The sequence below is a fragment of the Grus americana genome, chromosome 1, assembly GCF_028858705.1.
Source record: "Grus americana isolate bGruAme1 chromosome 1, bGruAme1.mat, whole genome shotgun sequence".
NCBI lineage: Eukaryota > Metazoa > Chordata > Aves > Gruiformes > Gruidae > Grus > Grus americana.
In genome coordinates, this window is record NC_072852.1 from 88839785 (window position 1) to 88855325 (window position 15541).

The window sequence follows — 15541 nt, forward strand, 5'->3', positions numbered from 1 at the left end:
TTTTGGAACCTCTTCTTCCCAGCAAAGGAGATAGATATACTTATGCAAATGCTGTTTATAGCTTTCCATTAATCATCCAGAAAGGGCTGTCAAACAAACCAGGGAAGGTTAGGCAGTTTAAATCTCCAAGTTAGGCAATTTAAGTCTCCAAGTTGCGGACTCTGAAATTTCAAAGTAAAAGTTTAATTTGAGTTAACCTTTAATGGATCAAACAGTAACTCATTCTTGTCCATGCTATGTGCAGAGTCAGTGCTCGGTACAGAATGTGATGTGAAATGAAATGCCTCATTTTCTGTGTTTTTCTGTTTCTTGCCCCCTACCCCCTACATGTGCATTGTTTTTTCTCAGAGCTTCCATGCTGTGTTGCAGAGGGAACACATAAGGACGGCACTACCTTCTAGGCACATAATTTCTGTCTAAAAACATCTTAGTCCTCTCAGACAGAGGAATGTGTTTTCTCTTTGCGTTAGGCATCCCTTACACACCCTGTCGCTGACATTTTCCAAGAAGCTGTTTGTGAGAATTGCACCAGTGAACATATAAACCCTACAGGGAACTGCAGTGAGCTTGGGCTGAGCTCTACATTTGATATGAGGAGAGCAGTTTTCGGACAGCATGGGGTACTAATCCTGCCAGGGTCAGGCCCTTATATTGAATTTTTTTTTTTTTTTTTGTAGACTTGAATGCTCAGTCAGTCCCAGGGATTATAAAGTATTGACCGGCTACCACTCTTTTTGGGCAAAGAGGACTATGCATGAGGATAGCTTGAAGAATCGTGTGCAGAAAAGAAATTTAATTACCTTAGTCACTTTGTGGGGGTTAGGTTTGAGTGTCTTCCCATTATTTGCAAGCAGACTTTGCCCTCAGTGTTCATGACTCAGAATGCTATGCCAAATTAATATATCCTACTGATTTGCTGGAGTCTCACACTGGTCCCCAGCACCATTCCCAGGAATGGCTTCCCGTGTTCTGCTCGTAATCGGCCTGGGGCAAATGGTGGATTAGGAGGTGTAGTTAGTCTGCTGGGCTACATGATGTTATTTCTGACCAGCTGGTCCTTGAGATAACAAAGGTATTTTCAAGACAGACATACATGCAGTGCTGAAGACTGCATGTGTAAGTATTGATATTTTTCCCAGGACAAAAGCTCTTGCTGATAAAATTGCCTGTCTCCAAAGTTTGAAAAAAAAAAAAATGGGGATGAACATGAGGAGGGGCTGTGGGATGCAAGAGAAGGAGGACTTACTCCCTAGGTAGGGAAAACAGAGTAGCTGGAAGCAAGAACAAGAGACTGTGGAAGACCTGGAAGGTGCCCTGCAGCCTGGAAGACTCCACGTACAGTGCCTCTAGAGTCAGGTATCACACTAGGGTATCTCTCCCTTCTCAGAGGAGGCAAACCACACTGATGACACAGCTGCACATGCAGCTCTGTGCATGAGTGTGTCCCCAGAAGACCGCTGGAGCAGTGGGGAAGCTGACTCAGCAGGGCTTCTTGGCCTTCCCCCAGCAGGAAATGGTTGACAAGGGTGCACTGACCATCCGGGCTGTCATGTCAAGACTGTGGCCCACAGGCAGCGTAGGGGGATTTGTCTATTTCCAGCCAAGGGTGGCTCACCACTTCCCTGTTTTCAGAGATGAGGGCTTGATCTGAGTGCTTGTGCCTCCAGCTTCCCTTCAAGGGCAGGTGAGGCCAAGGACAGGTAGATCTGAAAAGGCAATGCCAGGCTTTCTTCCTTCCAGCCTTCTGGGTGGGACCATTAGTGTTCCCATCTCCAGTGCTTCTCAAGCACCTCTTGACACCATTGTTACAGATGTGGGAGCACGAGGCCGGAAAGGTGTCCAACATTTTTGGCCAAATCCCAAGGATAGCTTTCATCTTTTTCAGCCTGCTTGCTGCCTTCACCTCTCTTGAGCACTCTATCAAATGTGGCTGCTTGTCAGCTTACCATAACTCCATCTTCTCCTGGTTCTCCTCCTTTGCTGATAGCTCCTTCAGCTTTCCAGTGACTCTGAAATAAGGCATGGACTTCCCGTAAGGGAACTCTTCTGACAGAATTATTTGTGAAGAAAGAAATGACTCATGAAAGGTAGAGTGACTGCAGTCTGGTTCTTGTGCCTGTGCCTCTCTCGCACCACTGAAGATCTTCTTGGGCCCTGACCAACCTTCAGTCCTTCTTGCCCCACTGTTCCATCATGCAGGTGAGAGGCAGCACATGCTGTGTCCAGCTCTGGGCCACCAGCTGGTGGCCCCAGCAAAACTGGTAATGCTTTGTGCCTACTGTCGCCTTCCCCTCAAGGCAGTCAAGGCAGCTGATGTCTGTCTTCTCCAGGTGCTCACCAGCTTTCACAGACTGTGTGGCACCAGATCCTGCTGCCACATTTGGTTGGATTTCATTGATAGATTCAAAAGTGCTAAGAGCTGGGCAGACCATGTGGTCACAGACCCTTGATTTCTTTGGGAAATATCCTGAATACCTCTTGTTTTTACCTCTCAAGTATGAGAGCGGCTCAGTAATTAATGTGTTGCTGCCCTGATGAGTGGGACTTGCTCTGGTCCTACCAGGGCTGCCTGTGCCTGAGAAACAGACCTGTTTTTCCAACATGGAAGTAACCCAGTCATTGACTGTGCAGTGAGATGTGCTGCAAACACAACCCGGAGTTAACTGGTGCTGAAAGGGGACACCTCGTTTGTGCACTGCACGGAAGGCAGCCATAAATCAGATGTCACTGAGGGCAACAGGATATTTCTTAATGTGCATTTCCCACTAGGCCATTATGGCATGGAGCTATTCTTAGCTTCTAGTAATACTTTGCTAAATTATGAGAGGTTTAGTAATCAGCAGAACACTACAAAATAAATCAGAATTCTTTTTTTTTTTTTCAGATTAAAAAGGGCTGTTCTGTGCTAAAGGAGAGGGGAAGTGAAAAGCATATAAAGTCTGCTTTATAAGTTTAAACCATTGCAACAACTAAAGAGCGATGGTGATTCTCAGGTGAAAGATTTCCGCTCAAGTTTCATTTAGAGGCCAGAGGATGAAGGACGTGCTTTCAGTAACAGCCAAGATCGGAGTGTTAGCAGTAGGTCCTGTTCACACCCCTGCCATAGACCTTGCACAGAGCATTCAGGTAGCTCCTCTACCTGACCCCAGGATTAGCTGGCTACCAAATGATGAGCTGTGTTATTTTTTGTTTTAAATCAGACATGTTTATTTAATGGTTGGTGTAGGAGGTCTCTCCTGTTCTCTCCTGTTGCCCGGTGACTCACCAGGTCTCCCTGCTTTTGACTGGCCTGGTGGGGGGAGCTGAGATGCTCACTGCTTCCTCATTCCTGAGAGTTCACTGCTTGGGCTCACCACTCCTTAGCTGTGTTCAGTTATTTAAGCAGGACAGCCCGGGAGAATATATCATGCGACGGACAGTGGCTGTGCTGAACAGTGTGGGATCTTTGGGCACCTGGTGTTTGGCTTGTCTTCGTAGGTGCTGTGACCATGGCATCCCAAGGCCAGGTCATTTTCTGGAGGTATGGTATTATCTGCATCTGCTTTGGGAGAGAGGAGGGAGGGAATTGCATTTTTCAGACTCCTCAGCTGTATCACCCTGCTGCCAGGAGCTTTCAAGACACCAGTTCTTTGCAGCTTGACTCTATACTGCACTCACTGAAGCTACTTAAATACCAGTACAGCTTCTTGTATACAATCAGTAAGGCCATGTAGCTGTCAGACACCCATGTGCAGGTCATCAACTGCAGCCAGGATGGAGATGTGTGTCCTAGAAACTCTGCATGGCTGGAATATGCCACTTCAGGTTTGAATGCTGTTGTAGGTCAGGGTATTGATGGCTCGAGAAAGGCTCTGTGTTCCTGCTGTGGTAGGTTGGGGTATCAATGGCTTGAGGGAGGCTCCACATTCCTGCTGCTGTCCCTCAGACAGTTGTTTATGCCTCTGTCACATCTTTGTGCTGTGGGGAGAAAGGCAGAAGCTGTCCTACAGCATGTTTCCTCAGTGTGTGGGCCAGGAGTAAGAGCTGGGAAGACGTGCAAGCTGGTTTGTGCCTGTTTCAATGAGACTCTTTCCTTTGGAGCTACTGACCAAGTCCTGGTGAACTAGAGTCAGAAAAAGAAGCATTGTGGGGAAGTCCATAAAAATATGTACTTCATATCCTTATCTCCTGATCAGTTGAAAATAACCCCCACCGGATTGCTAAATTGGTTGGCAAACTTGCTTCAGCCCCCGATGAACATGGACCAGGCTTACATCTAAACCTGACTGCTTGAACAGAACCACCAACAAGCCACGTCTCTTCATCCCAAGTGTGGACTCTCCCAGGTTGGATAGAGGCAGAGGCTCCAGTGAGGTGTGTTAGACATCCCTGCTTGCATTTATTCTGTCAAAAAGATTTCAGCTGTTACGAGTATCTGTCCCACCTGAGCTGAACAGCAGCGAGAAGGACAGTCCACACGTGAACAGAAGAGACCTCTCATGCATGAGCCGTGCTCCAGCTTTCTCACATGGGGCATCAATGAAGTGCTAAAAAGTAATATTATCTGTACGTTTTCCCTGACAAAAGTGAGGTAACTAGCAGACATAATGTAACACAGTGTAAATATCCACTGGGTATCATATTCCTCATGCGTCTGGAATGCATGTAATAACCAGCTCTGTTACTCTCAAGAGGCGGCCCAGCTGGCTTTTGTCAGGGAAGTGCAAGAACTGATGGGTGTGAAAAAATGCACGCCTACCCCTTGCTGCTCTCAGAACCATACTTCGGCTCTGCCAGCGCCTCTGCCTGCCCCGGGCAGCTGTGTGCAGCCAGACAGCAGCAGGTCACTGGAAGCAGCAGGCTTCTTCAAGGACGTTGGCTTCTTCAAGCTAATCTTGAAATGGAGAAATAGCCCAGAGAGAGAGAGGTGAATTTTCCAGGAAGCTTCAGAGGGGCAGTGGGAAGTTTTTATTGATTTTAGGAAAAAAACCCAAACAACCCACTAAAAAAATAAAACTGACGTGCTGAGAAAAGTTGAGCTCTACAATCATTAACTGCTCATTGGAATGGAAAGCCCTACTTTTTGGGTTACCCCTGCCATGCCCATGCCATTTCTTTTCCACAGTGAGCTTTGATATAAGAAGGAAGGCAGAGGACCTTAAATCTCTTAATCTTCCAGTTTTTTTGACCCTCAGACCTCTAAGCCCTTTGCTGAAGGGAAGCTTACTCTGAGCGGAGCTAGAGATCAGGAGGATTAAGCCTCTGCTGCCTGTCACAGCGGGGCGCAAGCCTCTGTCCCTGGGCTGTGCTCGGCAGCATTCAGGCGGGGAATGAATGAATTTCATGCCAAATTCCATTTGGCTGATCAGGAATGGGACCACGGAAAAGAGGGTAGGATGCACAGAGAGGCATCCCGCAGGCTGCCGAAGTGGCGCCAGGAACCGAGGGTGGTGTCAGGGCTCTGACTTGTGCAGCTCCAGCTGTCTGTGTCCGTCTATTTCCATGCCTCTGAAACGCTGGGTATATGAGAGGTGCTGATGCACAGAAAATTGCTTTTCACTTGAACTGCTGGACTGGACTGTTGCGAAACACAGCTACCGTCAGCATGCAGTTGGGTTGCCAGCTTCCTCTTGTTCGCCCCCGCACTCCAGATCTACTCAACATGCACAGGAGTCTCGCAGGCAAATGTTTTTAAGGCCCTTGTGATTCTTGGATCTCACAGTTTCTGCAGAGGAAACTGCAAAGGACCTGATTTCTCCTTGTCCCTGGGAAGGGGTGTTGAAGTGGGCGGTGGCATCCATGTACCCAAAATTGCCATCTGCCCTGTAACAAACGAGTGGCTTTTTCCGCCAGCCCTGCTGCCGCCTTCAACCAGGGGTGGGAAGCACCTCTCTGGATGCAAAGCTAGTAAGACTTTGCAGCTATGGGGGCAGGTGGCACCAGCGGGGGACAAAAGCGTTGGTGCTGGCCTGTTTGCGCTGGTTTGTGTTTGCCTGTGAGAAAGCTGAGGATGGTTTTGCCCAGCAGAGTGCTAGGGCAGAGGCAGTGTTCAGGCCACAGGGTCCTTTTGAGGACTGGAGGCAAGTGTGGTGGAACCCGAAGTGTTCAGGGACTGTACAGGAGGGCATCCAGGCTGCTCATCCTCTGCCATACACCCTCCGGCATTTACCAATGAAATCCGTAACCCACAGGCAGCATCCTTTGGCTCCCAGCAATCTCTTCCCTGCCCACTCCTGGGAAGGAGGGTTTTAATATAGAGGAGTGAAGGTGAGTCACAGCTGCTATGTGACAGCACGGCACAGCTGCTGCTTGCTCTGTGCTTCCCAGGCGTGAGAGCTGAGGCTACTACTCATGGCAACCTTGGCTGAGTTTATAGCAACTATCTCGCTCTGGGATCAGGTCCATAGAAATTGGTGGAGCTCCTCAAGGAGGCAGATGTTATTCAGCATATGCAAGAGGCTTGGTATCTGCCCCGGAATAGGAGAGCACGGGGTTGTCCCACGATGAGCCTGGCTGAGATCTTGAGTGACTCGGTGTTGAGCCCCATGGGATGTAACAAGTCTTTGCTGGGAGCTGTCACGCTGCGGGATCCACATGAGCCAACAAACGAAATCTCCGTCCTGCAGGCTCCCAGGGGAGGTGGTGGCTGGTGGTGGGTCCCCAGCTGCCCAATGCCCGCAGCTGGAGGATATCCACCGCTTTCCTCCCTGACAGGGTCAGCTGTGACCTCAGCTGCAGGGCACCCAGAGGGGGCAGGTGGACAACTGCTGTCCACCCTGGTCATGAGTGAAAGCTGGTGAGGACAGGGAGGAAGCCAAACATGTGACACCTCCCAGCTCTGAGGGCATCTAGGCAGGGAGGGCTTGGTACGGATGTGAATGTATATATGGACTTGTATGAACCTTTATATCAACTTATTGCATACTTGTTGTGAAATACACAGTTCTGATCCCTTCTCCTTAGCATGCTGGAATGTGCAGACAGGGCTTCCTCAGACAACTTTCCATTGGCTTTAAGGATATGTATGGAAAGGAGACAGTGGGAGGGCAAGCGAGCCTTCTGCAACATCTCCCCTCCTCTCCATCCCCTCTTTCAACCCATCTTGCCTTTCTCCCTTCCCTGCTACTCCTTGCAGGAGTGGCTTGTTCACATGGTGCAACTCCCTAGAGCTCCCTGTCAGCCCTGTGATCATGGCATCTGCAGTGATTGAGGCGCGATTGTGCAAGTAACCGATGCAGGCACACGTTAATGGTGGGAGGAGTTTGCAGTTGCACGTATGTCAATGGGCTCTCGTGCGGGAGGCTGCCCGATATGTTGGGAAAGAGCGTGCTGCAAGCCGGCAAACAACGCTGAAATGGAACAGCTATTTTTGTGTAGGCGGAAGGGCTGTGACATCTTGCAGCCTTGTCCTGCCTGGGGATGAGATGGGAAGCAGCAGCTCAAGAGTTTCTGTGTACAACAGGGCAAAACAAGCCCTGGGCTGGCAGCCCCAGACGCCGATGTGGAGTGGCCACTATTGGTGCCTGTGCCTCCTGCAGCACAGCTCCCTCCAGCACCCTGCCGGGCTTGGGAATGGGGTAAAGTCCCCTGTGAGGACTTCCTGCAGCTCTCTGGGCTTCTCCTCTGGCAGTCCTGAGAGGGCTGAGCCCAGCATGCCTGTGAAACTGTTGGTCGTGAGCATGTGAGCTGCTTGGCCTGGGATGTACCTGTGGGTTTTTGTGAGCAGCTGCTTCAGGGCTTGCTGTGGTGGGGAGCTGAGGTCGCTGCCACAACCCACCAGTCTACATGGAAATGTGCCCAGGACCACGTGTGACAGATCCACTGGCTGTGGTGGGAGCCTGCTCCCAGCCACGCTCATGGGTCTGTCCAAGCCGTGGCTGTGCTGGAGACGGGTTGTGTTCGGCAAAGCTCGAGCTGTGCTGCTCCGTGCCATGCTGCCCGTCGCCTCCTCTGCTGGGGCTGCTCTGCCTGTGTGGCTTGGCAAGTGATCCTCTCCTCCTCAGCCTCTCATTCAACAGCCTCTTATCCATCTGATCATGGAGCATCCCAAATCCGACCAGCTCACAAACATGGCCCTGTTTCCAGCCCCATCCTGCCCGCTCCCTGGCTTGTACCAGGTGTTTCCAGGGGTCAGGGGCCTGCTCAGTGCTCTTACCTCCCTGGGCAACTGGTCCCTCACAAGGGCCAGCAGGGACTACCTGGCTCGCTTATACACCAGAGGATGCACAGAGGAGCATCCTCCACTGGGACCCACTGCCTCCTGCCAAAGACAAAACCTGGGTCTCCTTTCCTCCTGGTCCCCCACCTTTGGTGATGAGTGCTCACCCAAATGTTCATCACTACCGTGGTCATGCACTTCACCAGTCCACCTTGCTCTATGTCTGCGGCTTACCCACCTCACCTCTACCTCCTTCCTGCCGCTGGCTCTGCAGACGTACACTGTAGGTGCAGGGTGTGAAAGGAGGTGGGCTGTGTGGTAATGTCGTCCTTTCTTTTTTCCCCCATAGCATGACTACAGTCATTATCATCCTGGCTGCGGTGATTGCCCTGATCATCGGTTTTGGTGTCTCAGGTATGTGACTGCTCAGATTTCTTGCTGTTACTGGTGGGGTGATGAACTTCTGCCCTGCCACTACCTCCGTGTCTCCATCCTGTGCATGGGCTGAGGTGTGATCTTGTATGGAAGTGCCACCTACGACCTTTTGACAAAGGCTCGGTTTATAATGCTTGTGTGCCAGATGGCTGAATTAAGACTGCACAGGTGACTTCAGTTCTGGCCTTTCTCAACAAGATATCGCTCTGTGGTATTAAAACACAAGGAACTGTGCTCTCCTTGGAGACTGTGAGCTGTTGTAGGTTTTAAATAATGCAGATATTTATACACACACACACACACACACGTGCTCAGAATGGGTTAGAAGACACCAGCACTTGACACTCAGAGCCGAGCGAGGAAATCTGCGTCAAATCTTAACTTCCACAAAAACTTGTCGGCGGACTGGCCCCAGGCTGCAGCAGTGGCTGTGCAGGCATGAGCCCCACTGCTGTGCAGCAGCTCCATTTTGCCCTGGGAAGTGAGTTCCTGGCCTATGCTTTCACAGCGGAAATTAAGGCTTTTGTTTGTTTTTACTTATCTGGCATGTTAGCAACTGAAACGTTCGACTCCATTTGTTGCTCCATGGCAATCCAGCTGAGGCAAGGGGTTGATAAGTGTAGCGCAGCCTGTGCTGCTGGAGATATAGTGCTGAAATTTCCTTGGGCTTGGAGCCCTAAACCTACGCATACAGAAAGTCCTGAACATACTGTGCTCCTTCTCCCAGATGGGAGGAGACGATGGTATTTATTGAGAAGTCGGGCAGCATCTGTCAGGATGGAGCACATTCCTCTGCTTCTTCAGAGATGATAAAAATGTGTTGCTTTGGTGTTGGCCAAAAAGCACGCTCTTCTGGGCATGCTGAGTGAGGATATGCTGGGAAGGGCTGCTCAGGAAAGAGGACCCAGCTCTGGGAAGGAGTCAGTTAATTTTCAAGCTCGCTGGTTAGGATTTGACTTGAGAAATGATCTGTGTCCCCAGGGAAAGGAAATGCTGACTTTTATTAAATGAAAGAAAACAGTTTGGATTCCAGTAAGGGTAAGAGAGCAGCCTCATTTCTCTGCCAGCATTATGCCTTGCAATCACATATATATTGCATAAAGGGAGGTCCGGACTAAGACAAGACACAAAAATCATGCTCTTCTGGCAGCTGTAAAGAGAAGAATCCCTGATACATATAAGTAAGCAAGAAAACACCATGCTAATTCTTCTGGAACAAATATGAGAAGCTACTTTTTGAAGCAGACTGCCTGTTAAAGAAATACTCCTGTACTTTATCTTGGTATATAAGCCATGAGAGTTGACCTCTGTTAGCAGCACTGGTAGACGTTACTGGTGCCCTTGTGATGTGCCAGTACCCATTCAGCCTTGGGGCTGGTGCGTGCCAGCTGGCTGGGGCTGGCGTCCCTCTGCGGAGCAGTCCAGTCTTGCTCGGTGCTCACTGCTTCGCCTTTCTCATGCAGCCTTGCTTTCTCCTTGCAGGAAAACGCTCCATCAGTGTGATGGCACTGACGTCTCCCGGGAATATCGGCCAGCGTGGCATCCTGGGCTGCACTTTCGAGCCTGACATCCGGATGGGCAGCATAGCAATCCGCTGGGCCAAGGTGGGAGTAGCTGGGCTGGTTCACGAGTTTAAAGGTGGGAAGGATCACCTGCAAGAGCAAGATGCATCGTTTCAAGGCCGCACGGCAGTGTTTGTGGACGAGGTGATCGGTGGCAATGCTTCCCTGGAACTGAGGGACGTGCGGCTCTCCGACGCCGGTACCTACCGGTGCTCTGTCACCACAGCCAGAGGGAGCGGGGCGGCAGTGCTGCGGTACAGGACGGGAGGTGAGGGATACAAGGAAGAAAATCCCGCTGCAAAATGCAGGCTAATGTGGTTACACCAATGCTAGAGGCTGTGTGAGTGGCTCCTGCTCCTCCAGCAGTCACCATCAGGCCCTGCACCCCTGAGTAGGACTGGGTTGTTTGGGTTTTTTTACTTTTCCAGAGGTGTTTATGGCCTTACCGCAGCCTCCTTCCAGAAAGGATTATTATTTTAATGCTCTCAGTTGTCTTTTTCCTTCTATTTACCACATGTAGGCTACCAGCTTAACTGACTATAAAGAGCCTCTAAGAATGGGAGTAGCTAATTGATCTTATAAAGATTCAGATTTTATACCTGTTAAACATAAAATAGCTTTTCCTCTCTAGATTAAGATATATCTCCAGCCAGGAGAAGTGCTGCATAGTAAAAATTCTAGTCTATTTCATATCATTTTTCTAATGTATTCAGTTTTTTAAAATGACTATCAAACCCACAAACCGCCCATATCATAGTTACCTGAAGCATTACATATTTGCTAGAGTTAATTGTTCACCTTGTTATGAATCAAGCTTAAAACACACACAGACACCACTGAATTTTCACTTGTGGGTGCTTAATTGTTCTGAGCCCTCTGGGCTTGGCCATCATGTTCACCGCTGGCACAAAGCAATATGCTCCCGCTGAACTCGGCAGCGTTTCACCCATTTCTGTCACCTCTGGGTCTTTCTAATGAAATTGTGGTGAGTTACGCTGACTATACATAATGGATATGGATAATATGGATAACATGAGTCTGCAGAGGTAGGTAGTCTTAGTGTTTCTCTGGCTGACTTTTGTTGCCATCCCTGAGGTCCCAGCACATCCCTTGATCCCAACAGCTCAAGTTGGGGGAGGAAAAACTGTCAGACCTCTCCAAGTCAAGGAAATGCAGTTTTAGGATGGGTGACCACTTATGTGGTGAGGCCAGCCATATGGGCAGCATGGAGAGGGGGGTCCTCTGCTTCAGGCCAGTCATGGCAGGACAGTAGTAACCAGCAGAGCTCTTGAATGAGACAGGCTGCTTTTCTGCAGGTCCGGTCTCCTCCTTTGGCCCAGCAGACTCAAGGCACCAGAAGGTAGGCACCAGCTTCTGTGCAGAAGCTCGTGACAGATGTCTGGGAGATGCAGCCACTTCCCCATGTCACTCACGGGGAGCCCAACCCAGGACAGAAAGGCAATACAAGAGTTGGCGTCACAGGAATGTCTGGCCAGTGTTGTTTCACAGTTTCCTTTTTCTTACTGAAAGCGTGTTTTCTGCCCTGTTGCTATGTGAAGCACTTTTCCAAGCAGTGAAAGAAAAGGGTGCTGGGTTCACAGGCCCCTTATCTTGCAATGGCAAGGATGGAAGAACTGCTTGGGATGACAGTAGGTAACAGCAAGGCCAGAGGGCTTTGTCTCATGCCTGAAGTGTGCTTAATTCCCATGGGGATTTGGCGTCCTACCCCTCCTTGAAACTTTGTGAATCTGCCTGCTTTTGCGTTGATTGATTCAACAGTTAAGGTAATCCACACAGAAAAGGCATTAGACAAAACATGTGAAATGCTTTCCATTGAAATTGGTGAACTCTGCTCTCCTAAAAAACTGAATATACAGAGATATGTTTTTCTAGGAGAGCAAGACTAAAAAAATTTATTTGAGATGGCTTTGGCTTTAAAACATGGCTGAGTTTGCAATGGGCTTTAAACGTTTCATTTAATCTAGGGATGTTGGCGTAAATCCTGCAGCTCAGGCCATGCCTTAGTCTGCCCTCAGCCCCAGCAGGTGCAGGTGGAGCTTCCCTTGGCTGCAGCCCCATTCAGTGTTGAGAGTCACATCACGAAGCCACAGCTGTTGGTCAGGCTCCCTTCTCAGTCAGTGGAGAGGCTGAGTCATCTTCCCCTTCCCCCAGCCTCTGATAAGAGCAATCATTTTTGGCATGCCTCTCCCTGCTGAGAATAGCAGCTGCCTCCTTTTGGCCACCCCACTTCAGTGGAGATTAGCAGAGCCATGCCTGCTGCGATTCCTGCCCAGGGAGGCTGGGCGTTCAGCAGACATGAGCAGTCTCAGGCTGGCCAGGTCCTGAGCTCAGTCTCCTCTGGGAGCTTGGATGTCCAGGATCTCTTGGGAAACAGTTTATGAGCCCAGGACACAGCTTGTAACTGTTAAGCAGAATTATTTAAAGACACTAAAGCTGTGCCATGACCTCAGCAGATCTTGTCAAACTGGACTGCCTTGTCCTAGGAGTCTTTAGAGCCCCTGTAATCATCCCCCTGTAGCCCAACCTATACAGACCTCTGTCTGAGCCTCTGTGTTTGGTTTGGCTACATGCAGTGCTGGGCAGCAAGTACTCTAGAAATACTTGGGACTGACCGGCAGATGCAGTTGGGTGTTTCACGCCCAGTTCCTAGACATTTGCTGTTTTCTGACTCTCTCCCTATTTTCCCTCCCAAAGCCTTCAGCACTCCCAAGGTCCACGTGGAGAACAGCAGCAGCGGGGACACATTGCAGTGCGAAGCACCACGCTGGTTCCCTCGACCCACCGTGCACTGGACAGCCTACAGCGACACCGGGGAGTACCTACCTCGTGTCGCCAACACCAGCTACGAGCTGAACGCAGAAAACATCACTCTGAAAGTGGTTTCCTTTCTGCACAACATTACTGTTAACACCACCTACACCTGCGTGATTGAAAACAACATTGCCAAGGCTACAGGCAACATCAAAGTGACAGGTAGAGTTTAACACCACCCAGAGACCACAGGCATGGGGGAGCAGATTTTAAACAGTGAGCTTGTGTGCATTGGGGGGCTCCTGCAGCACCTGTGTCGGTCAAGGAGGGAACTGAAATCCATGGCTAATCCAAGCACCTCTCTCTCTCTGTCCCTGGGATGAAGGAAAGGGTCTGTGTTTGGTCTTGCTGTTTCAGGACATCTTTTTCACGGTAACGATTGCTCCCTTGGCATGGGGACAGAACAACCAGGGAATGGGAAGGAAGGAAGGAAGGACACGCTTCGAAAGAATGTACTCCTTTGAATGTTAACCAAAAACAAACGAACCAATGAAAAACCCCAACTTTTGACACTTTCTTTAGCCAGTTCAGCTTAGGCCCCTTTTGTGTACCAAACCAGCAGGCCCCTTTAGCTATTACTAATGACAATTTCTCTGACCCAAGCCCACCCCCTTTATTTGAAAGGCCACCTTATTCACAGGAAAGCAAACTTTCCAAAAACTCGGGATGTCTTTTCCTGTTCTATGTGAGAAGGGTCATAGCTCTTCTACAGTGAGGGCTTCATAGCAGCAGGTCTCCAGCACCAGAGGCAGGGTCTATCTTTATCGATATTCAGAAAAATGGGGAGGAATAAATATACACACTCATTTTGCCTTCCCTGCTGTGTTCCCCATTCTGGTAACTTCCCACTATTCTTCTGCTACAGATTTCAGCATTACAAGGGGGACCAACTTGCAGCTGGTGAACCTGAATGCGGAGTCAGTGTCTTCCTCCCTGCCAGCCTGTCACTGGATGCTTCTGCTTTCTCTGTACCTGCTGTCAATATAAAGCCTCTACAAAACAATCAGAAACACTGCTGGACCTGGGGGTAAGCTTGGAAAGGGAAACTCATAGGCATATATACTTGGTATATGTAGACCCTCTTTCTCAGTTTTGTTACAGCAGCAGACCTATCTCAAGCCTCCCAGAATGGGAGGACGTGTCTTTCCCCTCTCCCTATCCTTTCCCCATCCCGAGCTTTAGGTGGGACACATGGCTTGTCCCTCCCATGGGCTCCTGCTGGCTTCTCCCATCGCTTTCTGCAACTTCAGAGATTCTTCTCTTACACCGTTGACCATCATCTCTTACTTGTCCCCTCATTCTCTTTTCCTTCCTTCCTCAACCTTCTCTCTGACCCAAAATACAGACAGCTTGCTTGCTCCTCTGCACACCCTCTGAATATGGCAGCAAGGCAGCGTGGACTTTTCCCTCTCCTTCCCCATGAGGTCTGCTGCAGTACAAGCCTTGCTTGCACCCACTTTACTCAGACAACTCCAATGCACAGTGCTGCACCTTTGGTAAATAGTATCTACTACGGATACCTTGAAGAGGGCTAGAGGGAGCTGCCAGCCTGAGCAATCACACCTAGACCTGCAATAAGGAGGGCTGTAGACAGTCAAAGCACGGGACAACTGCCTTTAGTATTCTTCAGCTGTAGCTTTGGGTGGTAGGCTTTAGAGGTAAACTGGTGATGAAGTGGAGCGCTACAGAAAATCAGCTAAAAGGAACATCTCTGTCTTTCTGTGCAGAACGGTCACACACCTACCCCAATGGCAGGACACACTTCATGCTTTCCTCTCTCTTGGGCTGAGAACTTTAAAGAGCTCCTCCTAGTTCCCGAGCATGTAGTAGCACAAACATGAAGCCAGCTGATTTCTCTCTTGTATTGTTATTTCTTACCCATGTCAATAACAGGATACTTTGTTTGGCTTCAGAAAGAGAGCGAGGGACGTGATAAGGAGAGTTGCCTAAGTAAAGGAAAAACTCTGATCACAGGAACAAGATGTGTTCTTTCGGAAGTAACCCAGTGACCAGGACTCTGATCATGGGCAGAAGCTCAGAGAGACAAACAGGAAAAGGGTTTCCTGCAATACATGTAAGAACTGGTCCTTCAAACTCAGAGTACTAAAAGCAAGCAAATTTTAATTCCCTCCAAACAGATTTGATTCGTCCATCTCAATCCTTGTAAGCTTCTAAATGTCCTAATAAAACTGTAAATAAGAGAGTCAGTTAATCTATTCAGTCTTTTCAGAAGACTGTAATCAAACTCCCCTTCTGAAAAAGATACTGTGAATGGCAAAACACGGATGGATTAGAAAATAGCCATCATGCTCAGAGTAAGCGCTAGGTCTTCAGCCTGGCAAAGGGAAACAGTGTGTCACAGTCCTGTATGAGGACTGACAATTGCATTTGTAATGTGAGATAAAAGAGGAACAGGTGAGTAATAAGCGTGGCAGCAGACAGAAGACTAACATGTAATGAGGAGGAAAAGAGGGAGACTGGTAAGATAGTAATGGAAAGTTCAAATTCAGAACACAGATATTAAACACAGTTACAACTATAGAGACAAATTTGCCTTTTTGTGTTATCTGTTATC

At 49.2% G+C, this 15541-nt stretch overlaps 1 protein-coding gene across 1 annotated transcript; it reads left to right on the top strand.

The window, feature by feature from the left end:
• The first annotated feature begins 3378 nt into the window (after nucleotides 1–3378).
• VTCN1 (V-set domain containing T cell activation inhibitor 1) lies at nucleotides 3379–15541 on the top strand. Its single transcript, XM_054834943.1, has 6 exons — nucleotides 3379–3520; nucleotides 8487–8551; nucleotides 10055–10402; nucleotides 12850–13128; nucleotides 13832–13993; nucleotides 14880–15541. Exons 1-5 carry the CDS (start codon nucleotides 3489–3491, stop codon nucleotides 13951–13953), a joined length of 846 nt encoding a protein of 281 aa, XP_054690918.1. The 5' UTR covers nucleotides 3379–3488; the 3' UTR covers nucleotides 13954–13993; nucleotides 14880–15541.